General features: G+C 37.5%; 1 protein-coding gene across 1 annotated transcript in view; it reads left to right on the top strand.

Annotated features, from left to right (window-relative positions):
* Nucleotides 1–21,716, top strand: part of nbeaa (neurobeachin a) — a 560,854-nt gene that overhangs the window by 270,661 nt on the left and 268,477 nt on the right. Inside the window, exon 37 of the mRNA XM_052025565.1 lies at nt 2,577–2,743. Coding sequence (XP_051881525.1) covers nt 2,577–2,743 — 167 coding nt within the window. The remainder of the gene's footprint in view (nt 1–2,576; nt 2,744–21,716) is intronic.

Here is a 21,716-nt window from a genome sequence, read left to right as displayed (position 1 = left end):
ATAAGATGCTTGTATATCAAAAATCAATAAACAGTTTCATAAAAATGACCAGTGGAGGCAGAATTGTAATAAGAAGCAAGGATAAACTTAAAAAAAAAAACAATTTCATCCAAGACGATAGAGATATTTTATGTACTTCTGATTTTAACCTCATCCATTCCAAGCTGAGATAAAAGTTTAATATCTTAAGGCATTAACATTTTCACACTGTGAGTAAGCAGTTTTGGAACAAGCAGTGCAGTTTTTCTTGTTGTCCTTCTTCCTCATGGATTTGTTTATTCTCTCTCCCTATCATGGAGTTAAAACTTGGTAGTTACTCTGTTTGTTGGGTGGTTATGAAATCAAAGTCTGAGATCTAATTCAAATGAAATAATTTAGTTAATTTTTTATTCCTCCTTTGCACTATTTATTTATTTTTATAACTTTTATTAATTTTTATGTCTTTGTCTTGCACTGTACTGTTGCCACAAAACAACAAATTTCACGACATATGTCAGTAATAATAAACCTGATTCTGATTCCATATTGTAAGCTTACATATTTGAGTTCACATTAAGACAGTAAGGCTATGCAACTACCTTCTGAATGTGAATGTGGGAAGCAGTGACCTGTGAATTTAGGGACAGTGTGGTGATGAAGACTCATAGGTTTGAAGGGAGATAGAGACCTCATGACTCTTAAGTACTGGGAAGGAAGCCCCATGAGTTTTGGAACATTACCAGAGATGGAAGCCATGTGGGTTTAGGAACAGTGCTAGAGACTGAGACCCCATGCATTTAAAGGTAATCATTGTAGTAAACTGAACTCTCAGCCAGAAGATTCTAGTTTCAGCTATTGGAAATTTTGGGTTTTTTTTAGGACAAATTCAGGGTCCAGGCTGACTGTTGAGTGGTTGGAAATAGAGAGGGAGAGAACCTCCCTCCAGACCAGTGCTTCTTCTATGCTTCCTTCCCTACTGCACTGCACATAACACCTGGCTGCTGACCCAAGGCTCCAATCATCAGCTGTCCTACGCCCTGTTCGCTGATGCTACAAGAATTTTTCTTGGGACTGGAGAGCTACTCAGAACTTTGGAAGTAGCAGGAATGGGCAAGAATGGTAGAGAGCAAAGGGCCAGAGGAAAGAGAGAGGGAGGGTAGGAAGGAGGTTAAGTGGCAGGGTGCAAGAGAGTGGGAGGAAGTTTAAGGAGGTTGCTGGTGATTGAGCACTGCAGTGTTTGAGAGTGAGAGCAGTCAAGGGGAGAGTGGGGTAAAGTGAGGAGGAGGCAATAGACAAAAGCATCTATTCCTGAGCCAGCTAACTACGTTTGTGTACATGTGAAAACTCTCATTGTTTTCATTTACCCCTTTTCACATTAATCAACCAATGAAGGAAATTAAGAATGTATCTGAAGTTTTGAATTACTATAAATAATGAAATAAAGTGTTTACAAATATATTAATCTAGAATGTGGAATATTAGAAGATAATCAAAAGACTAGTCAGACAATTTTTTAAGCTGTATTTTATTTAATAATGTTTGTGCATGTGGTTTCTTTAATGTATATCTACTTTGAAGACATTGGGACAGATTGTGCTGGCTGGTCCCCCATCTGGAATCACTGCCCTTGGTCCCTTGCTTCCTCCCACATATCTAGTTCAGATCTGGAGGGCCCATTTTTCACTAGCCTTTTGTGCCCTGGAGTCCAGCACAATGTATTCAGTTGTGACAGGGCCTTGATAGTGCAGTGCTAAGGTTGCAGTCCTAAATGCTTGTGGTAAACTTTGATAGTGGCAAAGCTAGAGGCATATTCTTCTGCACTAGCTGCATGACTTGAAGTTTTAAATGTCTTTGATGTTGAAAGTCCTTATGTCCTTTTCTTACAAGTTAAACTTATACTTACTAAATTCGCTCAATCTGCAAGATCAGCAAAATGTACTGAAAAAGTAAAAACAGTTGTGATACTTCTGTGTGTGAATTGTTAAAGTGTAGGTGGGAGCATGACTTTAACCCGACTTGTTGAAAACATTTTTTCAGAAAATTGTAATATACAAGACTGCTGTCACACATTTTAATGAGAACAAAACTCCTAACACCCATCACAATGGAAGTGAAATTTTTATTGAATGGAACATATACTGTGGGCATTAGAATTGTTCAGGGTAGTTATAGAATTTATAAATTGCTGGTACAGAATTAGATTGAGTTCCATGTTACTTTATGGAATAATTGTATTACAATTTAGAATGCTTAATTTTCTTTAGGTACTTTCAGAAATAGAAATTATTTTTAATGCAATTCTTAGTTTAATGCTCACTTTCTCTGATGACAAAAATGCATCAACTATATCATATCCTTTTAAAAATCTTTCCAAATTAATTGTACTATATTACCAATTTTACCTTGTCAGGTTGTCATGCTTTAAATCTTGAATTGGTGGCGAGACTTCACTACATTCATCTGATTCTACACTTATTTAATTTGGGCTCCATTTATTTAGTTATTCTGATGCAATTCTTTCAAGCTCTTGCTACAATTTAAACCAATATTGTGTCTTCTGCATTCATTGAGTCCACCCTTTTATTTTTCACCAACAGTCCCAATGTGCTCAATATACAGCGGATAGAAGAGAAGAAGAGAAGATGTGTGACCATCTCATTAGTGCTGCAAAGCATCGTGATCATGTTACAGCTAATCAATTGAAGCAAAAAATTCTCAACATTCTTACAAACAAGCATGGCGCATGGGGAACCATTTCTCAGAGGTAAGTTACCTTTGGTGTGGAAAACTCATTGGTGCTTTGTCATACAGTATTAGAGCTGTGGATACAATGTGGAGTTGGCCTGTATGGACTTCTTTAAGAGTCTATTGTTATGAGAATACTCTAATAGTGTGGTTTCATAGAGCTTGGTTTCTATGTGCTTGGGCATCAGTTTGGCATGGTGATTGCAATGTAACAATAAGCACCTAATATGAGCAAGCTTGGGGCATAGGAAAATTGTTGTAATAAATGCTTATGCTTTGTTGACAATTAGGTGTCATATATTGTCCCAAGTTGTCAAGAGCACATAGCTTCCTTAAGCTTTAGAGCAATGTGATGTTTGTACAAAAAGGTTGATTGTATAAATTCACAAGGTGGTTGGTTATCTTATTGAATTCCTTTCTTGGCAGAGCTGTAGGTGATGCTAAGTTGAAGCAAAATACTTCTTCTTGGGGGGAAAAATTAAAAATATTCTTTTGGCTGGTTACATCATGGCATTAACATGTGGCAAGGAGCATTTCCCTCACTCGTTACCACCTTCTTGAAAACCGTTACAGGAAATGGACTTTGCAAATAATAAATGTTGAACTGATTCTGTGATATTAAATTAATGCTTCACTTTATAATAAATTGTTTCAGTTAATTGGAAAAATGACAAACTTGTACTTATAGTCTAATTAAGTTTATGGGTCAATAATATATCAAAAGGGAATCTTAGCTGATGTTACAAATATATTTTGGCATGACTTTTGCAGGTTAAGTCATGATGCAGTTTGTATTTTTGGAGGGAACAGCTTATGTTTTTAGTGTTCCTTGCACACATGTATTTGTCTCAATATTTTACATTAAGCAAGAAAAAATAAAGGAGAATGGGAGTTTTAAGACATCAGTAGTAGAAATAAGCAGAGGGAACAAGACGCATAGAGTATTGAATTAGAGGATACAAATGCAGCATAAGTCTGGAGGACCAAGATCACCAGCTGATGGCAAGGATATGAATCTGGAAAAAGGGAAAAAAATCTGTCGATGTGCTTGTGGATGGAAATTCTTTCAGTTTAGTTGCTTTTGTCAGTGTGGGAGTTTGTCCCACTAGAGGTGTGTATGTGACATTTGTAATGGGCGTAACATCCTCCACATAGAGCAACTTGCTTTTGACTACTGCTCTACACGTTACAGTGCAGAGATCAGAGAAAAGCTGGAGACTAGATGCCAATGCATCAAATATTACTGAGTCCAGCATCTTCCACATCTTTTTGCAAAAATAACCTTGTCAACACAAATACATTTTAGAAGAGTCTATACTGTTTGAATGTGATTGTTGAGAAATTCAGTCAATGACTAATTTTCAAATTCTTTGCCGATGGAAAACGTGTCAACTGGAATGATGAGAATGCTCTTTCTGGCCCCAAAAGGTACACAATCCACATTTCCAAGAGTTTGCATTCAGCATCATGGTTTCCTGAGTTTAAATAATAACTGCCTGGGCATGACATGTCAGTCTCTACCCAGAATAGGCATAAGACCAGTAAAGCAATCTCACTGACTGCCCAGTAGAGATCCCAAATTACTTTTGGTCTCAGACTCTCTGATAAAATGTAAGTGAGTTGCAAAGAGACTTTACCACAAATAATGATTGGAAATATGGAACCTTCATGGGTGAGCTTAGCCACTCTTAATCAATAAAAGTTCACATTAGGCCACGTAGATTTAGTGGTAGAAAAGGGAAATAGTAATTTTCTGGGGCCAGAGGGAGCATCATTGTCAAATGGCTTCCATTGAACATTTTAAAGCACCACAGGTTAGGCCTGGCACAAATGGCAGAACATTCACAGCACGCACTAAACATTTCAAATGTATCCCTACAAAGCTGAATTTTGATTTGTGTATGGAAACATAATGTTTTAGATTGGTATGCTGTTCAATTATTAGCAGATAACTTGGAAATTGAAATCAACAGGTGGCTATGCTTCACATTCCTATTCAACACACATGCACACAAAACCCCCTGGCTACTAGCACTGATTTGTGAATGGGTAATCACTTTTAACACATTTACTGATTTGGTGAGTATGTTACTAGTGAAATAGATTAGGGCAAACCAGTGGATGTATTTGAATGTTCAGACAATTTTTGATAGATGCCACACGAGATATTAATTACTGTGTGAGGTTTGGGGTAATATAGTATAGATTGAGGATTGTTTAATGAGCAGGAATAACAGAATCATTTTTAGTTTGGGAATCTATAACTAGTGGGGTGCCATGGGATTGGTGCTGAGGATACAGCTCTTCACAATCCATCGCATATGGATGGAGAGATCAAGTGTAATTTGTCCAAGTTGGCTGTAGAGGGCAGGGGGTGTCTTTAGAGAAAAGGTTGGACAGGCTATGCTTCTATCGACTTGCTTTCAGAACAGTGAGAGGGGACTTGACTGAAACATACAAGGTTCTGTTAGGTCTTAACGGGATGGATGTGGAGAGGATATATTCTTTTCTGAGAGAATCTAGAATTAGGTGCTGGTGTTTAAAATAATTACTGATTTAAGGTAGAGATGAGGCAAATTTTTTTCTCTCAGTAGGCCATGAGTCTCTGGAACTCCGTGTCTTAAAGTGTGTTTGAATTGGAGTCTTTAAATATTTTTGAGAGAGAGATGGATAGATATTTGATAAGCAAGGGGAAGAAAGGTTACCCATGGGTAGACAGGAATGTGAAGTCAGATCAGCCATGAACTTATTAAATGGCAGAGCAGGCACAAGAGACTGAATCATGGAGTCAAAAAGCTGTATAGCACAGAAGTGGGCCCTTTGGCCCTACTCATCCATGCCAACTATGATGCTAATCTATCCTAATCCGATTTGCCTGCATTTGGCCCATATCCCTCAACTCCTTTCCCATCCAAGTACCTGTCCAAATGCCTTTTAGACATTGTAATAGTATCTTCCTCCCCCACCTTCCTTGGCAGCTTATTATTATTATTATAAACTTGTCCCTCAGATATCTGTTAAAGTTCTTCCCTCTCTCCTTAAACCTCTGTCCTTTAGTTTGAGACTCCCCTACCCTGGGAAAAAGACTCTGACTATCTACCCTATCCATATCCTTCATAATCTTATAAAACTCTATCAGGTCACCCGTCAGCCTCCTACAACAAGAACAAACCCAGCCTATCCAGTCTTTCCTTGCAACTAAAGCTTTTCATTCCTCAGCATCCTGGTGAATCTACAATATGGTGATCAGAACTGTACACAATACTCCCAAGTGCAGCCTAGCCAACGTCTTCACAGCTGCAATATGATATCCCAGCTCTTGTATTCATTGCCTCAGCCTATGATGGCAAGCATGCCAAATGCCTTCTTCACTACCCTATTCACCTGTGTTGCCATTTTCAGGGAACTGTGAACTGAAACTCAAAGTCTCTCTGTACATCTACACTCCTGAGGCCCTGCCATTTAATATATATGTCCTGCCAGTATTTGCTGTCCCAGAATGCACTTCCTGAGTTGCTTATACCGATTCTGAATCCATATGCTTGTAATATATATGAACAAAAGTCTAAAGAGAGGGGTTGTCAAGTGTTCTTGTTATTAACTATTGGTGTGTGAAATTAAAGAAAAAAATTGCTCTCTGAATTTTTCAACAGTGACAATTATTAACAAAGGTGAATGTTCACCTATCCTGACCTTGGCAGCATGAGAATTGTGCATTTTTAACCGATGGGCCTTAAGTACATAACCCTGGTCAATCATCCACCAAGAATAAGTAAAAAGTGGCAGCTGCCAGTGTACAGACAGAAGCAGGAAGGCAAGTGATTTCCAGCAGAGGCCGAGGCAACCACATACTGCCCTCAAGGTGATTGTGACTCAGATGGGACCATCATCCTTCTCCTTCTGAATTTGTAAATTGGATTCAAAATTGACTTGATCACAGAAGACAGAGGACAGTGGTAGAGGGGTGTTTTCCTGACTGGAGGTCTGTGAAGTATCCCTCAAGGATCAGTGCTGAGACCTCTGTGTTTGTAATATACATCAATGATTTGGATGAAGATGTAGACGGTCTGATTAGTAAGTTTGCAGATGAGACAAAATTTGGTGAAGCAGTGATTAGAGAGTAAGGTTATCAAACCATATAGCAGGATGTAGATCAGTTGGAACTGTGGACAGAGAAATGGCAGATGGAGTTTAATCTAAGCAAGTGTGAGGTGGTGCACTTTGGGAGGTCAAATGCAAGAGGAAAATATACAGTATAAATGGCAGGACTCTTAGGAGCATTGATGTACAAAGGGATCTTGGAGTGCAAGTCCATAGCTCTCTGAAAGTAGCAGTACAAGTGGATGGACTAGTAAAGAAGGTATTCAGTATGCTCGTCTTCATCAGTCAGAGCACCGAGTATAAAAGTTGGGAAGTCATGTGCAGCTGTATAACGCTTTGGTTAGGCCACATTTGGAGTATTGTGTGCATTTCTGGTCACCACACCATAGGAATGATGTGGAAGCTTTGAAGAAGGTGCAAAGAGGTTCAGCAGGATGTTGCCTGGATTGGAGTGTATTAGCTATAAAGTGAGATTGGACAAAATTGGATTGCTTTCTGGAATGTCAGAGTCTGAGGGGTGACCTGATGAAAGCATAGATAGGGTAGATAGTCAAAGTTCTGTGGAAGTGTCAAATACTAGAGGCCATAGCTTCAAGGTGAGAGGGGGAAAGTTTAAAGGAAGTTTGCAAGCCACAGAGTGGTAACTGCCTGAAATGTGTTGTCGGGGAGGTGGTAGAAGTAAATATAATAACAACTTTTAAGAGGCATTTAGACAGACATATGGACAGGCAGGGAATGGATGGATATGGACTTTATGCAGTCAGATGGGATTAATTTAATTTGGCAACCTGGTCTGTACAGACATGGTAGGCCAAAGGGCCTGTTCCTGTGCTGTTCTTTTCTATGTTGTTCTAGAGTGTGTTTTTGCCTGGAAGATTTTATCAAGATTCGTCTTCAGCGGCTGCATTACGTAGGACTCTGTGCTCTACAGGCTGTTCCCATTGACTAAACTGAGAGAAACAGTTGCTGGAAGGTCATCAACCCAGAAAAAGACACACTTTGGTCTACCTGATAATTACTGGTCTTGCAATACAAGGAGCTGTCGGCAACCAGACGTTACAAACTGGTATATTTTAAAGTGCGGGACTATATGCTGAGGGAATGCACTGAAGCTTGCAGCAGCCACTAAAAAGGCTCTGAGGGGAAAGGCCAGGGTTTAGAGTCATCCTAAATTGGACACTAAGGTACCAGCCCCTCTTTTTTTGAAACCTCTTGAACTTATCGCTGATAGAATGTTTGGAAAAGAAAAATTAATACCATGTTGATATAATGTAAATAATGTAAGTGAATGTACTGCTATCCCAGGTACAGTGAATAATAACACATGAATGTCCTGTATGAATAAAGTACATTTTGGAGAAGAAAAACTGTCATATAGAAGGGGCTTTGGTAGGAACTGGAAGAGGAAACCCTGGGTAGAAGAGGACCTAACATTCCTAATGAAGCCAGAAAGGCATTCCTGCTCCTTTTGGTCCAGCAAAGAAAGAAAAATGTTATAGATTTCTGCATGTTGGGCTCTCTTTTGATTTAGCTGTTGACATTACCTGCAACAAACTGGCAGGTCACAATGACTTCCTTTTCAGACCTTTGATTAAAATAGCAGATGGATGCTAATGATATAATTGAAGTCTAATCGCTATAGTTAAAGGTGGTACCAGCCAGTTTCCAGCAGATATCCTTTTCATTTGCGGATTAAAAGAGAAGCTTCCCCATGGTTTTAAATGCCTGTTCTCTCGCTTTCGATACAATAAACAGTAAAATCTGCATCTGATGTATTAGCCAAGCAGGTTGTCATGTAAAGATTTCATAGAACATTGAATCTATGTTGTAGCTGCACATTGTGGAAATGACTTCTTAATGCATCTGCTCATTTAGTATCCTTGAGCCCTTGCCATAACTGATAGAAGACATTATTGTACTATACCACTGGTGCTTTGCAGATCTGGTTCTTGTTCATCAGCTTGAGCTAATGCATAGCATGTATAAAACAACCCAATAATATGTAGCAGGTAAGCATATAGACTTACAAAAATAAAATTAATGCCTTTTTTCTTTTAATCCAGCAGTTCACAAAGTGCCAAAATTTAGAATATCCTTTCTCGTTAAGATAGCTGCATTCTGGCAGTAATTACTGTTTGATACTAATCTTAAAATGGTAGATGTCTTCAAGATTCAAGGGCCATCAACATGAAATGAGATCAGGTGCCAATCACTGTAAAGGTGTCATAATGTAATGTAATTTCCTTGCAGAGTGAGAGATACCTCTGCATTATCCTGTGTTGCTGAACTGAAGTATAACTGAAGTTTTCCTTTTGACTTTCAATGCAACTTCAGTTTTCCATGTCACTCTCACTCTAATGTCAGAGTCTTTGGCTTCCTATACTATTCCAGTGAAGCCCAACTAAACTCATGAAACAGTTCCTCTCGCTTTCCAACTAAGCACATAATAATCCTCAGGACGTGACAATGAATACAACAATTTCAGATAACCAATCTTTCTAGTTTGTATCAGCATTGGCCAGTTTTCAGCATCAAACTGCAGTCTTAAATTCTATTTCTCTCACGACTAAAGCTGCCTAACTCACTGAATATTTCCAGATCAGTGTTTTACTTTTTTTCCTTTCTTTCTTGTCTTTTTCTCATTGTCCTATTTACATCTTCTCCACACAGATCATATGGAATTAACAAAACTTCACCACCCTCTCAGCCAGCACCACTTGTGTCATTGAATCTTTCCACGTCTCCATTCTAACATTGATTTTCTCCCTCCTCCTTTTCCCGTCATGCTGGTTATCCTTAAAGACTTAGAATTACAAATAAAAATGCAGCCTTGAACAAAAAAGTATAGATTCTATAAATGAGAAACATTGTATTTATAAACCACTGAACTAAAGTTGCTAATTATTTCTGTTTGTTACTCATTTGATACATGTTTCTACATGCCTTTGGATTTTTTTTGTAGGAAATGTATCACAACATGATTTATTTGTTACTTCAAAAAGTTGGAAGGAAATTCAGCTATCCGGTTGGATATAAAGTTAGTCCTCGAAGGCCTGTAGTATCTCATGAAATTTGTGGTTGCTGATACATTGATTTCTTCTGTCAATAATAAAACCGTTGTGCTAGCTGGTAAAGATCCCATAGCTGCACTATGTTAAATTTTTAAGCCAGCTGTCACCAAGACAATGTAGAGATGGAGCTCTATTTATGTTCATGGCATTTTAAGTAACTGAGTAGAACCTCTTGGGTATATACAGAAAATGCTTGTATTCCTGTCACCTCTGCTGCCTTCATCTGTGACCTTGACATTACTTCAATCTTACAATATTCCCTGGGGCATTTCCATAAAGTTGATGATTCTACAGAAACTGTCATTTGTTTCAACTAAAAGACTACTCTATGTTGAATCATAGTTGGTCAATCTCTTATTCTTCTTTGAGTTTGATCAGATTCCAAGGGTTTAATTATGATAGAGTACTACATTACACAGTTTTTCTGCATTGAGGACTTCACATGAAGACTGACAATTGTATGTATATGTATACACAGTAACAAACCAAGTAGGGAAAGTAATTCAGCACTGTCAAGAAACTTATTATTCAAATATATTGTTTAGACAGTTAATATGTTGTTTTAAGTTAAATTAACATATATAAATAAAAGGTCATATTTTGTGATATGAATCAAATATTTTGATAGATAAAGTAGTAAAGGTTATGGAACAATGGCATTAATGAAGCAGGTGCAGATCATTTGTGATCTTATTGAATGTAGTTCTGGCAGCCATCTCCAGCTCCTAATGTTTTCCATAGTAACAACAGTTAATAAATACTCGCATCAAATTTGGGTCAGCCTGCAGCAAACATAATTGCAGCTACAATGTGAACTTACATCATGATAAGAATACTGGATAGTATCCTTTCAAGTAAACTACAAGGTTTCAAAGTTGGGTTTTCCAATCTTCCAAGTTGTAGATTTAATGAATTCTAATCACTATTTCCTTGAAGAATCATAGGATGATGGTCATTCATCCTTGCTATCATTCTTGTAAATCTCTTCTGCACCCCTTTCAAGGTCTTGACATCCTTAAAATGGTGCCCAATATTGGAGTTGTAGCAGAACCAATAGTTTATGACTTTTAACATAATTTCTGTTTTTGAATTTAATACCTTAATATAGCTAAGGATTCCCTTATAATTCTTCAAGAAATTTTTTTATTTGTCCTCCCGTTGTCAAAGATTTGTGGACATGTATCTCACTGCTTTTATAACCCCCTTTATAACAACATGATTTTGTTTGTTTTTCTTTCTACATTCTTCCTCCCAGATGAATCATTTTATATGTTGTATTAAACTTCACCTACCATCTGTCTGCCCATTTTCACCAGTCTGTCTTCCTGAAGTCACTCATTATCCATATTGTTTACTACAACTCTGAGTTTCATGTCGACTTTGAAATGCTCCATATACCTGAGTTTAGGCCATTACTTAGAAGAGCAATGGTCCCAACACTGTGGCTGGGGGATACTAATTATACATTTCCCTCCAGTTTGAAAACCACTGTCTTTCTATCCCTAAGACAATTTTGTATCCACAAAATCAGTGCTCCTTTCATCTTATAGGCTTCATAAATAACATGTAGTTCATTTTGATCCAAGAGCTTAGCTAATTATGCTTTTGGCAATAACCAGAATAATTCAAAATGGACATTCGTAATTTAATTGGCTATTTTCACAACTTGTGATCATATCATTCCTTGTTTCTGCCCCTAGTCCTTTGATTTGCATTAGTCTGCAGATGTAGTCCACATCATCTATATATTATCGTGTGAACCTACCAGCTCTGTGCAATTCACATGCAGGCAATGGAGCTATCTGTAAATGTACGTACCTAAATATTGGTGTAAAATATGTTAGTTAATTGAATTTCATGGCTTTGCAGTACTTCTTTGTGTGGGCAGGGTAATGGGATTTGTTTCAGTCAGCAGAATTATCTTCAAAATATTAGGTCAGATAGTAGCATTGCAAGTTCAGAGAAAACCAATTTCTATGTGAAGTACAATATCCGAACTCGCATCATTAAGAGGATTGGAGAAGAAGGTACATTTTTAATCAAACTACAATATTTGACCAGTGATTTTTGTACAAATAGCTTTCAAGGCAATCCAAACTGCCTTGTATAAGTCTGTATTCTTCTCCTGTTTTAATTTACATTTAAAAGCTGCCCAGTCAAGAAAAATGACACAGTTTCAAGGAGTAATAGGCACTGTTGCAGCTGAGCAACTCAGTCTTATTCAATGCTACATTAACTTTTCCATTATTGCTTCTGTTGTAAAATATGAAAGCCCTTAAGCACTCTGAAGGTATATCCCATTCCAAGTTTCCTTGTACAGATGCCACTTTTGAATGTTATGTATACCAAAACTTTAGTTTTTGGAGCAAAGGAGTGACATTAGCTTTTAATGATACAGTAGTAAGAAAAAAATGATTCTCAAAACATGTTGATTGTCAATTCAAGATCAAAGCAGGTTTCTCAAGAGATTTGATAGACATGAAATCCCACATAAAGACACAATGCACACAGAAAAGATGTTCCAGGAAAACTATATCCACTTACCAGTGTTTCAAAAATATATATAATATGAAGTTAATATCTACAATTGTTGATTTTCCTTGAGGTTATTCTTCAATTCCTTGTTTTGAATCCTGGTTTTAAATGGTTAAGTTGTAATTTAATGTACTTTCATTACTTCTGTGAAACATGATTATGTTACTATAATTAGGTAGAGATTGAAAGAAGAATTGTATTCTGAGACTCAAGATTAAATGTTGATTATTCAGGGTTAATAAAGTATGAGGTTATATATACTTACACCTGTCATTTGTGCTACACCTCTTGTGACATCTGGATGAAAAGTGTTTGGTGCCATGTCATTGTGCATTGATTTCTCAGGATCAGATACTAAGTTTTAGCTATGCTGCTGTTTCTTTTCCATCCTCAATTGCCTGAGGAGGCAGTTAAGTCTCAACCACATGGGTGACTTAGGAGTCATATATAGGCCTGAAAAGATGAGGATAGCTTAGTTCCTTCCCTGTAGGATTTTAGTGAACCAAGTGTGCATGACAATCCGGCATTTTCATGGTTCATGTTACTGAGATGGGGATTTGTTTATCAACTCTAAATTGATTTAATTACTTGAGTTTAAATTTCCCAGCTGACATGGTGGAATTCAACTCATGGCTCTGAATCAATGGTCCAATGTTCTGGCTGCTGGTCCAGTAATTTAACCACTACTGTAACAAGCAATTAAGTCAACATTTGTGACATACATAATTCTTTGGAATTCTCATTTTGCAGTAACGTATATTCCAAACATGTACATTGGTCAAAGGTAGTTAAAAAATCATGTTTTCATGGTATGTGTAAACAAACTGTGGTAGTTTATAGGAATTGGGTGGAAGTTTGTGTTCAAAAGCATCATCTTGATAAAATATATCAAGGGTTAAATTTCCACAGCCTAGGCTGCAAGTACGAAAGGCTGCCTTTGATAGTAGAGCAGGGAAAAACAATTTGAAGAAAAAGACCTGGAAGTGATGCATGGTTGAATGTCTTGGAATATATTGTTTGGGGTTATCAGAACAGATATGAAGTTAAGCCCAAGGATCTTCAAGTCGTCTGGAGTCAATGTAGCAAAGACAAAAGCAATAGATTTGCAAAAAGAAACAAAAATGAATCTTTCTTTATTAAACACCTTTCAGAGCACCTGGATATCCCAAAGCACTTTACAGTCAATGAAGTGCATTTCAACTGTAGACTCTGCTTTAAAGTTCCAATTTTCATATAGCAAGCTCCTACAGACAGCAATGTGAAAATGAAAAGATAATGATGCTGATTGAGGAATAAATTGTTCAGGATAGTATGTGCTGTTCAGAGGAGCGCCACCTGCCCTGAGAGAGTAGATGAGGCATAGCGTTGCATCCAAAAGAGAGAACTTCAGCACTGGAGTATTACCTTAGATTTTAGTGCCTGTGATTCTGGAGTGACTTGAACTTGCAACCTGCTGACTGAAGTGCAAGCATAGCCAAGTAGAGCCAGGGTGGGACTTCAAGCTTCTAGATTATGTGACACTTGTGATAGGTGCACTTGAAGAATGCAGCAAGGAAATATTAGACAAAAGATGAAATATGAATTAAAAACTTGATTGGGTGATGGTTAAGGGGTCAGATTGGTTCACCATAGAGCAAATATGTTGATGAAGATAGGGGAACAACAGGAGAAATTTTCCAGGGTATAAGAGCAGTTGAGTAGAGGAGGTTTAGGAAGAATAAGGGATAGAGAAAACAGTAAGACCAGAACATTTTAAGCTGGTACTTTTGAGTAAATTACACAAGAAATTTTAATAAAATTGTAATGTATGCTTTATTGTAGTGAGTTAAATATTTCATTACAAATAGATTTAATAAGCATCTTATACATGCATTAAGAATAAGAGGGTAACGAGGGATAGGGTCCATTCAAGGACAAAGGAGGGAATTTATGCCTGGAGCCAGAAGAAGTGGGTGAGGTACTAAATGAGTTCACCAAGGAGAAGCACATGCAGGGTAGCGAGATCAGGGAAGGGTAAGCTGATATTCTGGGACATGTTGACGTCAGGGAGGAGATGTTGGGGCTCTTGAAGCACATTAAAGTGGATCTATGCTAGGTTATTGTGAGAGGCAAGAGAGGATGTTGCTGGGGACTTGTCAGAGATTTTTGTATCCTCTTTAGCCACAGGTGAGGTCCCAGAGAACTGAAGAATAGCCACTGTTGTTCCTTTGTTTAAGAATGGCAATAGAGACAAGCCAGGAAGTTATAGGCTGGTGAGCCTCACATTAGTGTTAGGAAAATTATTGGAGAATATTCTTAAGGATAGGATCTACTCACATCTGGAAAAGCATATACTTATTAGGGATAGTCAGCATGGCTTTGTGTGGGGTGGTTATATCTTACAAACTTGATAGAGTTTTTTGAGGAGATGATGAAGATGACAGATGAGACTAGAGCACTGGATGTTGTATACATGTACTTTAGGAAAGCTTTTGACAAGGTCCTTCATGGTACGCTGATCCAGAAGATTTAGGCACATGGGATCCATGGAGACTTGGTAAATTTGATTCAAACTTGGCTTAGCCATAGAAGTCAGGGGGTAGTGGTGAAGGAAGAGAAATAAAGGACTGCAGATGCTGGAATCTAGATGAAAACCACAATGAAGTTGGAGGAACTCAGCAGGCCAGAAGCATCCGTGGAGAAAAGCAGGCAGTCAACATTTCTGGTCAGGACCCTTCTTCAGGGCTGCAGGTAGGAAAAGGGGAAACCCAGTATATAGGAGGGAAAAGCAGAGCAGTGATAGGTTGTCAAAAGAGGGGAGGTGGGGTGGGCACAAGGTGGTGATAGGTAGATGCATCCCTCCTATATATTGGGCTTCCCCTTTTCCTACCTTTAGTCCTGAAGAAGGGTCCTGACCTGAAACGTTGACCGCCAGCTTTTCTCCACGGATGCTGCCTGGCCTGCTGAGTTCCTCCAGCTTCATAGTGGTAGTGATGGATGGGTGTTATTCTGACTGGAAGTCTGTGACTAGTGGTGTTCTGCAAGGATCAGTGCTGGGACCTCTATATATATATATTTGGATGAAAATGTAGGTTTGCAGATGACACAAAAAACGGTGAAATTGTGGATAATGAGGAAGGCTGTCAGAGGATTCAGCAGGATATAGACCAGTTGGAAATGGGCACAGAGAAATGGCAGATGGAGTTTAATGAGGACAAATGTGAGGTGTTGCACTTTGGGAGATCAAATGTAAGAGGAAAGTATTAGGTAAATGGTAGGACCCTTAGGAGCACTAAGGTACAGAGGGATCTTGGACTGGAAGCCCATAGCTCCCTGAAAGTGGCAACGCCAGTAGATAGGGTGGTAAAGAAGATATACCACATACTTTAGTTAGCCACATTTGGAGTATTGTGTGCCATTTTGGTTGCCACATTACAGGAAGGATGTGGAGGAGGTTCACAAGGTCATTGCCTGGATTAGAGCGTATTAGCTATAATGTAGGATTGGATAAACTCTTGAGCTTTGGATGCTGAGGGGCAACCTGATAGAAGTATATAAAATTATGAGAGGCATAGATAGGATAGATGGTTAGAGTCTTTTTCCCAGGGTGGAAATATCAAATGCTGGAGGGCATAGATTTAAGGTGAGAGAGGGGAAGTTTAAAGGAGATTTATAAGGCAAGCTTTTTTACATGGAGCGTGGTAGGTGCCTGGAACGCACTGCCTGAGAAAGCAGTGGAAGCAGATACGATAGTGGCGTTTAAGAAGCATTTAGGCAGGCACATGAACTGGCCAGGGAATGGAGGGATAGAGACTATGCGGAGGCAAATGTACTTAGTTCAAATTGGTATCATGGTCAGTACAGACATTATGGACTGAAGAGCCTGTTACTGTGCTGTACTGTTCTATAATCTATGTTCTAATACCTAATCACGCAGTATGATTGTCTGTGGGAGTATCTTTACCAGAAGGATAACACTGATTCAAGAAGGTGGCTCACCACCACCTTCTGACGGGTAATTAATTGTGGCTTTGTTAGTGACACTCTAATCATGAAAAATGAATAACAAAAATGATTTCTCTATTACAGTTGCACTGACATGAATCATCAAAAATTATTTTTTAATGAATAACCAAGTAAAAAGTCCATCTTGGTGTTACTTTTGATGACAAACTATGTCAAAGTGAATCAAGGTGAATTGTGTTTAATCTTGGAAAAGCCTACTATTTTCTATCAAATTCATCCTCCTTAAACTCTTTGATCTCAGCAGTGAAAATTCTGATATCATAATGGGTTTTTATTGTGTTTTCTTTGTAATGTGGCTTCCCTTGTGAATATCCTCAAGGGCAAAATCTGAGTGACTGAAGCATTCTTAGATTCTTAAAGTCTGCCATCATGGGATTTATTAAACTCTTATAATTTGTTTAACCAATCTATTTCTTGCTGCAAAATATGAAATATATAGCTTATAAAATTGCCATTATTGGATCAAATATTTAAGCAGCCTTAGTGATTTATGCCTCTGTACTGAAGTAGTATCAGAAAATCAATGTTTGCAAAATTGAAACAGTATGGTTTTGTATTGATCTATGCTGCTAAATCAAAACTAAGGGCTTTTTAACAGCTTTTCTAGACAGGTTGCTACCTCTAATGGACAAACTATCAATTTGAGCTTTCCACTGATAAATCAGCTTGAAAATTGGATGTCATTTTTTTTCCACTATAGCAGTGATTTTTCTTGCCCTTTTAACCTTACCTGACCTATTAGATTGGGTTATAGGTCTAAGCATAGACATCAGGAAGTGGTTGCTGTGATTGACATTTAGATTAATGTGTATGAATTTCATGGAAAATAAGATCCAAATACAATGTGATCCAGAGATGAAACTGCAAAAATCTTGTATTTTAATGTACTTTAGCCAAGCAAAAGAGCTTAGTACATGTGTGCTTCTCATAGTGAAATGTTTATTTTGTACAGATTCAACAAAGATCACTGTTATTTGTATTGCTTGGCATTTTGACATTTGATACTTGCACTTGTAGCAAGTTCAGGTCCAGAGTCAGTTCTTGATTTGTACAATTTGTTCTTAGTTTACGCAATTATTGCAGTATATTATTCATAGACTTATTTATGTGGCTGTGTCCCTTTTTTTTTGTCCAAGACTCTGCTTTTCTTATGTAACTTAAGGTTCTATGGACAACTCATTTCTAATGCATCAAACACTTCATTAGGTGAATGAATGTAAAATATTTACTAGAAAGGGGCAGAGAAAAGCTTGAATTTTCAACTTGGCTTTCAATTTGGTTTCATTGCTGGGAAACTCACAGATACATATTGTACCACAAGACATTGCAGCATGTGCAGCAGAGCCTAAATTAACCTGATTGTATTGATCTCAAAGTTTTTCATTGTATAATTATTTTTGCCAGAGAAAAATGTGGCAGGTATTGATCTGGATAGAAGCATTTGAGCAACTGTTTCCCTTGACTAACAGTGAGTGTCATCTTTCAGCAATGATGAATGGTAACAATTTGGTGTGGCATAATTACTTGCCAATTGAATGGACCTTTTCATCTTCCCTGTATTATAATATCCTATAATCTTAAACTCTGAGCCCAAACCACTGAACTATTGATTTTAGTTAACTGAATTGCAATCATACAATAATGTTGCAGCTTCATTTATGCATGTCCTTGATGAAAATAGTCATGCTAATACCTGACTCTCCTAAGGCTAGTGAATAAAATGCTCATGGAATCTGTGTTTTACTATTTTTATTCTCTTTGCTACCACTAATTGCTTTTAAGAGGTCTATCTTAAGGGCAGTTTTAACCTCAAGCCCTTTGTAAAGCTAGATCTGGAGGTAGTCGTTTGGAAGATTACCAATTTACAGCTCCAACTTTGAACTGGGATTGATGGTTATTGAATTTGTTTTATGTTACTTAAACTCATTATATTATTGATTGAATATACAAACTGCAGAAACATTAAAACCTATTATAAAAATACAAGATAATTAGAAAGAAAATGGGAAATAAATAAAAATGAGTTGCACAATATGCATTTTTCACATGGAGAATAAATGGGGCCAGAAAACCTTTGCAGCTGATATTATTGCAAACTTGAAATTTGAAGCGCTGTTTGACATAGGCTGGACATACTTCACCCTCAAGGAAATTCTTTCAATTAAATGCTATTTTGTTATTTGTGAACCAAATTGTCTTGAAAACTTCAATATATGTTTTCACTCTGAAGTGAATTTCCAAATCTGGAGTCATTTGAAGGGAAGTTTTCCCTTAATTGGTATAATTTGTGGAGGAGACACCATTTTAATAGGTATGCACTGCTCATCCATAATTATTTTAGCAGACCAATGGGTGAAGCACAGTGTCCTCAAAAAAACTATTTTCTGCACATGTGACAATACCAGAGAGAAAATAGTCTTTTCAAATCAATCTCTAGAGGCCCCTATTAGAATCTGTGGTTGAGTCTCTCATTGGTGGAAGAAAGTGGCTTGGCTTACACCATGCATGATCATCCACTTCTCTGAAAATAGCTATTGAAGTTCTATAACAGGTACAGCAGTATTTATAACTAAATAAGTTGGAATGCTGATTGTCCATTAAAAATATACCTTAAAGTTGACTCAGGCTTCGAAATGAGTGTACAATATCCTTATCAGAAATTCAACTGCTTGTCATGGCTATCTCAATCAAGAATTGAGCAGTCAGCAATTAGAAGTCTCTCCCAGACAATGTAAGAATAAATTCCAGGAACATTAAATAACAGTGGACACATGTTGGAGATTGAGATGAGATTAATGGTGAAGTTATTAATGCACATTGTTATAATAAGGAAAATTTGACAGAATTTTTTCTAATATGCACATACCCAAGTAAACATGAGAACTGGGAAGCTTTTGTCAGGAATGACTTACTCTTTCACAAGATGTGCTGTTCTAGTTCTTGCTGATGGACTGATTTGAAATAAAAACAACAGAATGAACTTGGAGTGTTTGTAGATTGGTTTTGCACTATAAACAGTTGTAAAAGATATGGCTGTGGAATTTACACATGAGGTGAGTTTTAAGTATGATTAATAATAATTACTGAACAATTCCCTGGCCCTATAAATTTAATTTTGAAGATGTTCGGTTTAATTTCCAAATAAGAATATTGGTCTTTGAAAATGATTTTCTGAAATTTTACTTGTCTGTTTCTTTTATCCCTCTACCTTAATTACATCCACACTTCTGAGACTTTATTTTACTTTCCATACATTATTTAAATTAAATCTATACTTCTTTATACCTGCTAGTTAGGAAGTTATCTCAATGAGGGTGCTTAAGTGTAATTGGTTGAAGAACCAATCTCCACTCACGGATGTCACTAAGTAAAAGACTTTGTGAAATTCTCCTAATTTATTCAAAAACAAGTGAATCAACATCAGTATCATCACAAGCTAAGGTCCCAGTATTGAGTCCCTAGTTACACTCAATCAGCTATGTTGGGCTGGTCACGTCTTTCACTTGCCTGACAAAAGACTCCTGAAACAGACATTCTATTTCCAGAGTCTATGAAGAAAAGGAATTACCAGGCTGAAGGAAAAATTTAAAGGAACAGCTCAAATCCTCAAAGTAACAGCAATTAGGGTGGTATTGAGAACCTTGAGGCCATAAGCTGGGAGCACACAGATGCCCTGCAAAGTGGCAAAAATAGTGGACCACCTTATAGACTGTCCACCAGCAACATCAGGTCCATCATTTATCATCTCAGAATCCACAAAAACTAGTGTGGAAATACATCATCCTCAATCCCGAGGAACTGTCTAAAATGGCAACAACTGGAATAAACATCAGAATAAAGGATATCCAGATTCTTAAGATCTCCAAAAGCTTTATGGGCAGCTGTGAGTGAGTTTAACAGTGGGTATTGTCGTATGCCATGAACTGCAGAATCTGGTCATATATTGCTATAGCCTTGAAATTATTTATTCAATATATTTATTATATACCTTTCTGGACTTCAATAGAAGGGAAAGTAGGGTTATATTTACAGTAAGTGAACAATCATCTGCCACTTATTTTCCATCCCCACTGAAATTGATTTTCATCCCCAGTAATTTTTATGCCTCAAGGGACTGGGATTTTATGATGCAGGTCATTTTTTGACATAATTAAATAAGTAAGTTAACGCAATTAAGTATGGATCTATCAGATCAACTACGGGAATAAAATACTATATAAAACATAGAACACTACAGCACAGTACAGGCCCTACAGCCCACAATGTTGTGCTGACATTTTATCCTGCTCTAAGATCTATCTAACCCTTCCCTCCCACATAGCCCCCTATTTTTTTATCATTCATTTTTATCAATGTAGTGATTGATTTCCCAACTCTGACTGAACATCAGTTTTGTCTGTCTTTGGAAGAAATTCACTTAAGTCTTGAAATTTTGGTCATAATGTATTGTAGTTGCAGACTCAAGAAAAATGGTGTAAAATTGCAACATAACATCCCAACTCTTACATTCTGTGCCCTGACCTGTGAAGGCAAGCATGCCATATGCCACCACCTTATTTACATGTGTAGCCACTTTCAGGGAACTATGGACTTGGACTCTGAGGTCTCTCTGGCCATCAACATTTGTTAGTGCCCATTTGGCTTTTGGAAATGATAACATTGCAAAAAAATCATTAGAAAGACGTGGGATAATAGTAAAACAACAAAAATGCTTTTGTATTGTTTATCACAGTATCCTAATTATGACCCTTTGACCCTGCATTTAAACCAATGATCCTAATTTTCAAGTGAACAGGTTGACAGGAACCTACAAGTTTTTTTCTAAGTCAATGCATTTTTTTTCTGTCTTACATTCTGATTCCCCTTCTCTTTCATTCTAACTTGGAAGGAATGTTTTGTTAAAGTAACAGTTCAGCCTCAAAGAATACCATCTTTTGAATAATTTTCTTAACGCATTTGTCGTGTGAGGCCTTGATGCATTCCGACCCTCCCCCATTTTTATACATGAAGCTTAAGAGCTTGTTCTAGAACATAGAACAGTACAGCATAGGAACAGGCCCTTCAGCCCACGATGTTCTGCTGAACTAATTAAGCTAATGACACCTAATCCTTTCTGCCTGCACATAGTCTATATCCCTCCATTCTCTGTGTATTCATGTGCCTATCTAAGAGCCTCTTAAATGCCTCTATCATATCTGCATCCACCACCACCTCCAGCAGTGCATTACAGGCATCCACCACTCTCTGTATAAAAACTTGCCCCGCACATCTCCTTTGAAG

The sequence above is a fragment of the Pristis pectinata genome, chromosome 11, assembly GCF_009764475.1.
Source record: "Pristis pectinata isolate sPriPec2 chromosome 11, sPriPec2.1.pri, whole genome shotgun sequence".
NCBI lineage: Eukaryota > Metazoa > Chordata > Chondrichthyes > Rhinopristiformes > Pristidae > Pristis > Pristis pectinata.
Note: the sequence above shows the minus strand (reverse complement) of the source record. Positions and strands in the feature narration are given on the sequence as shown.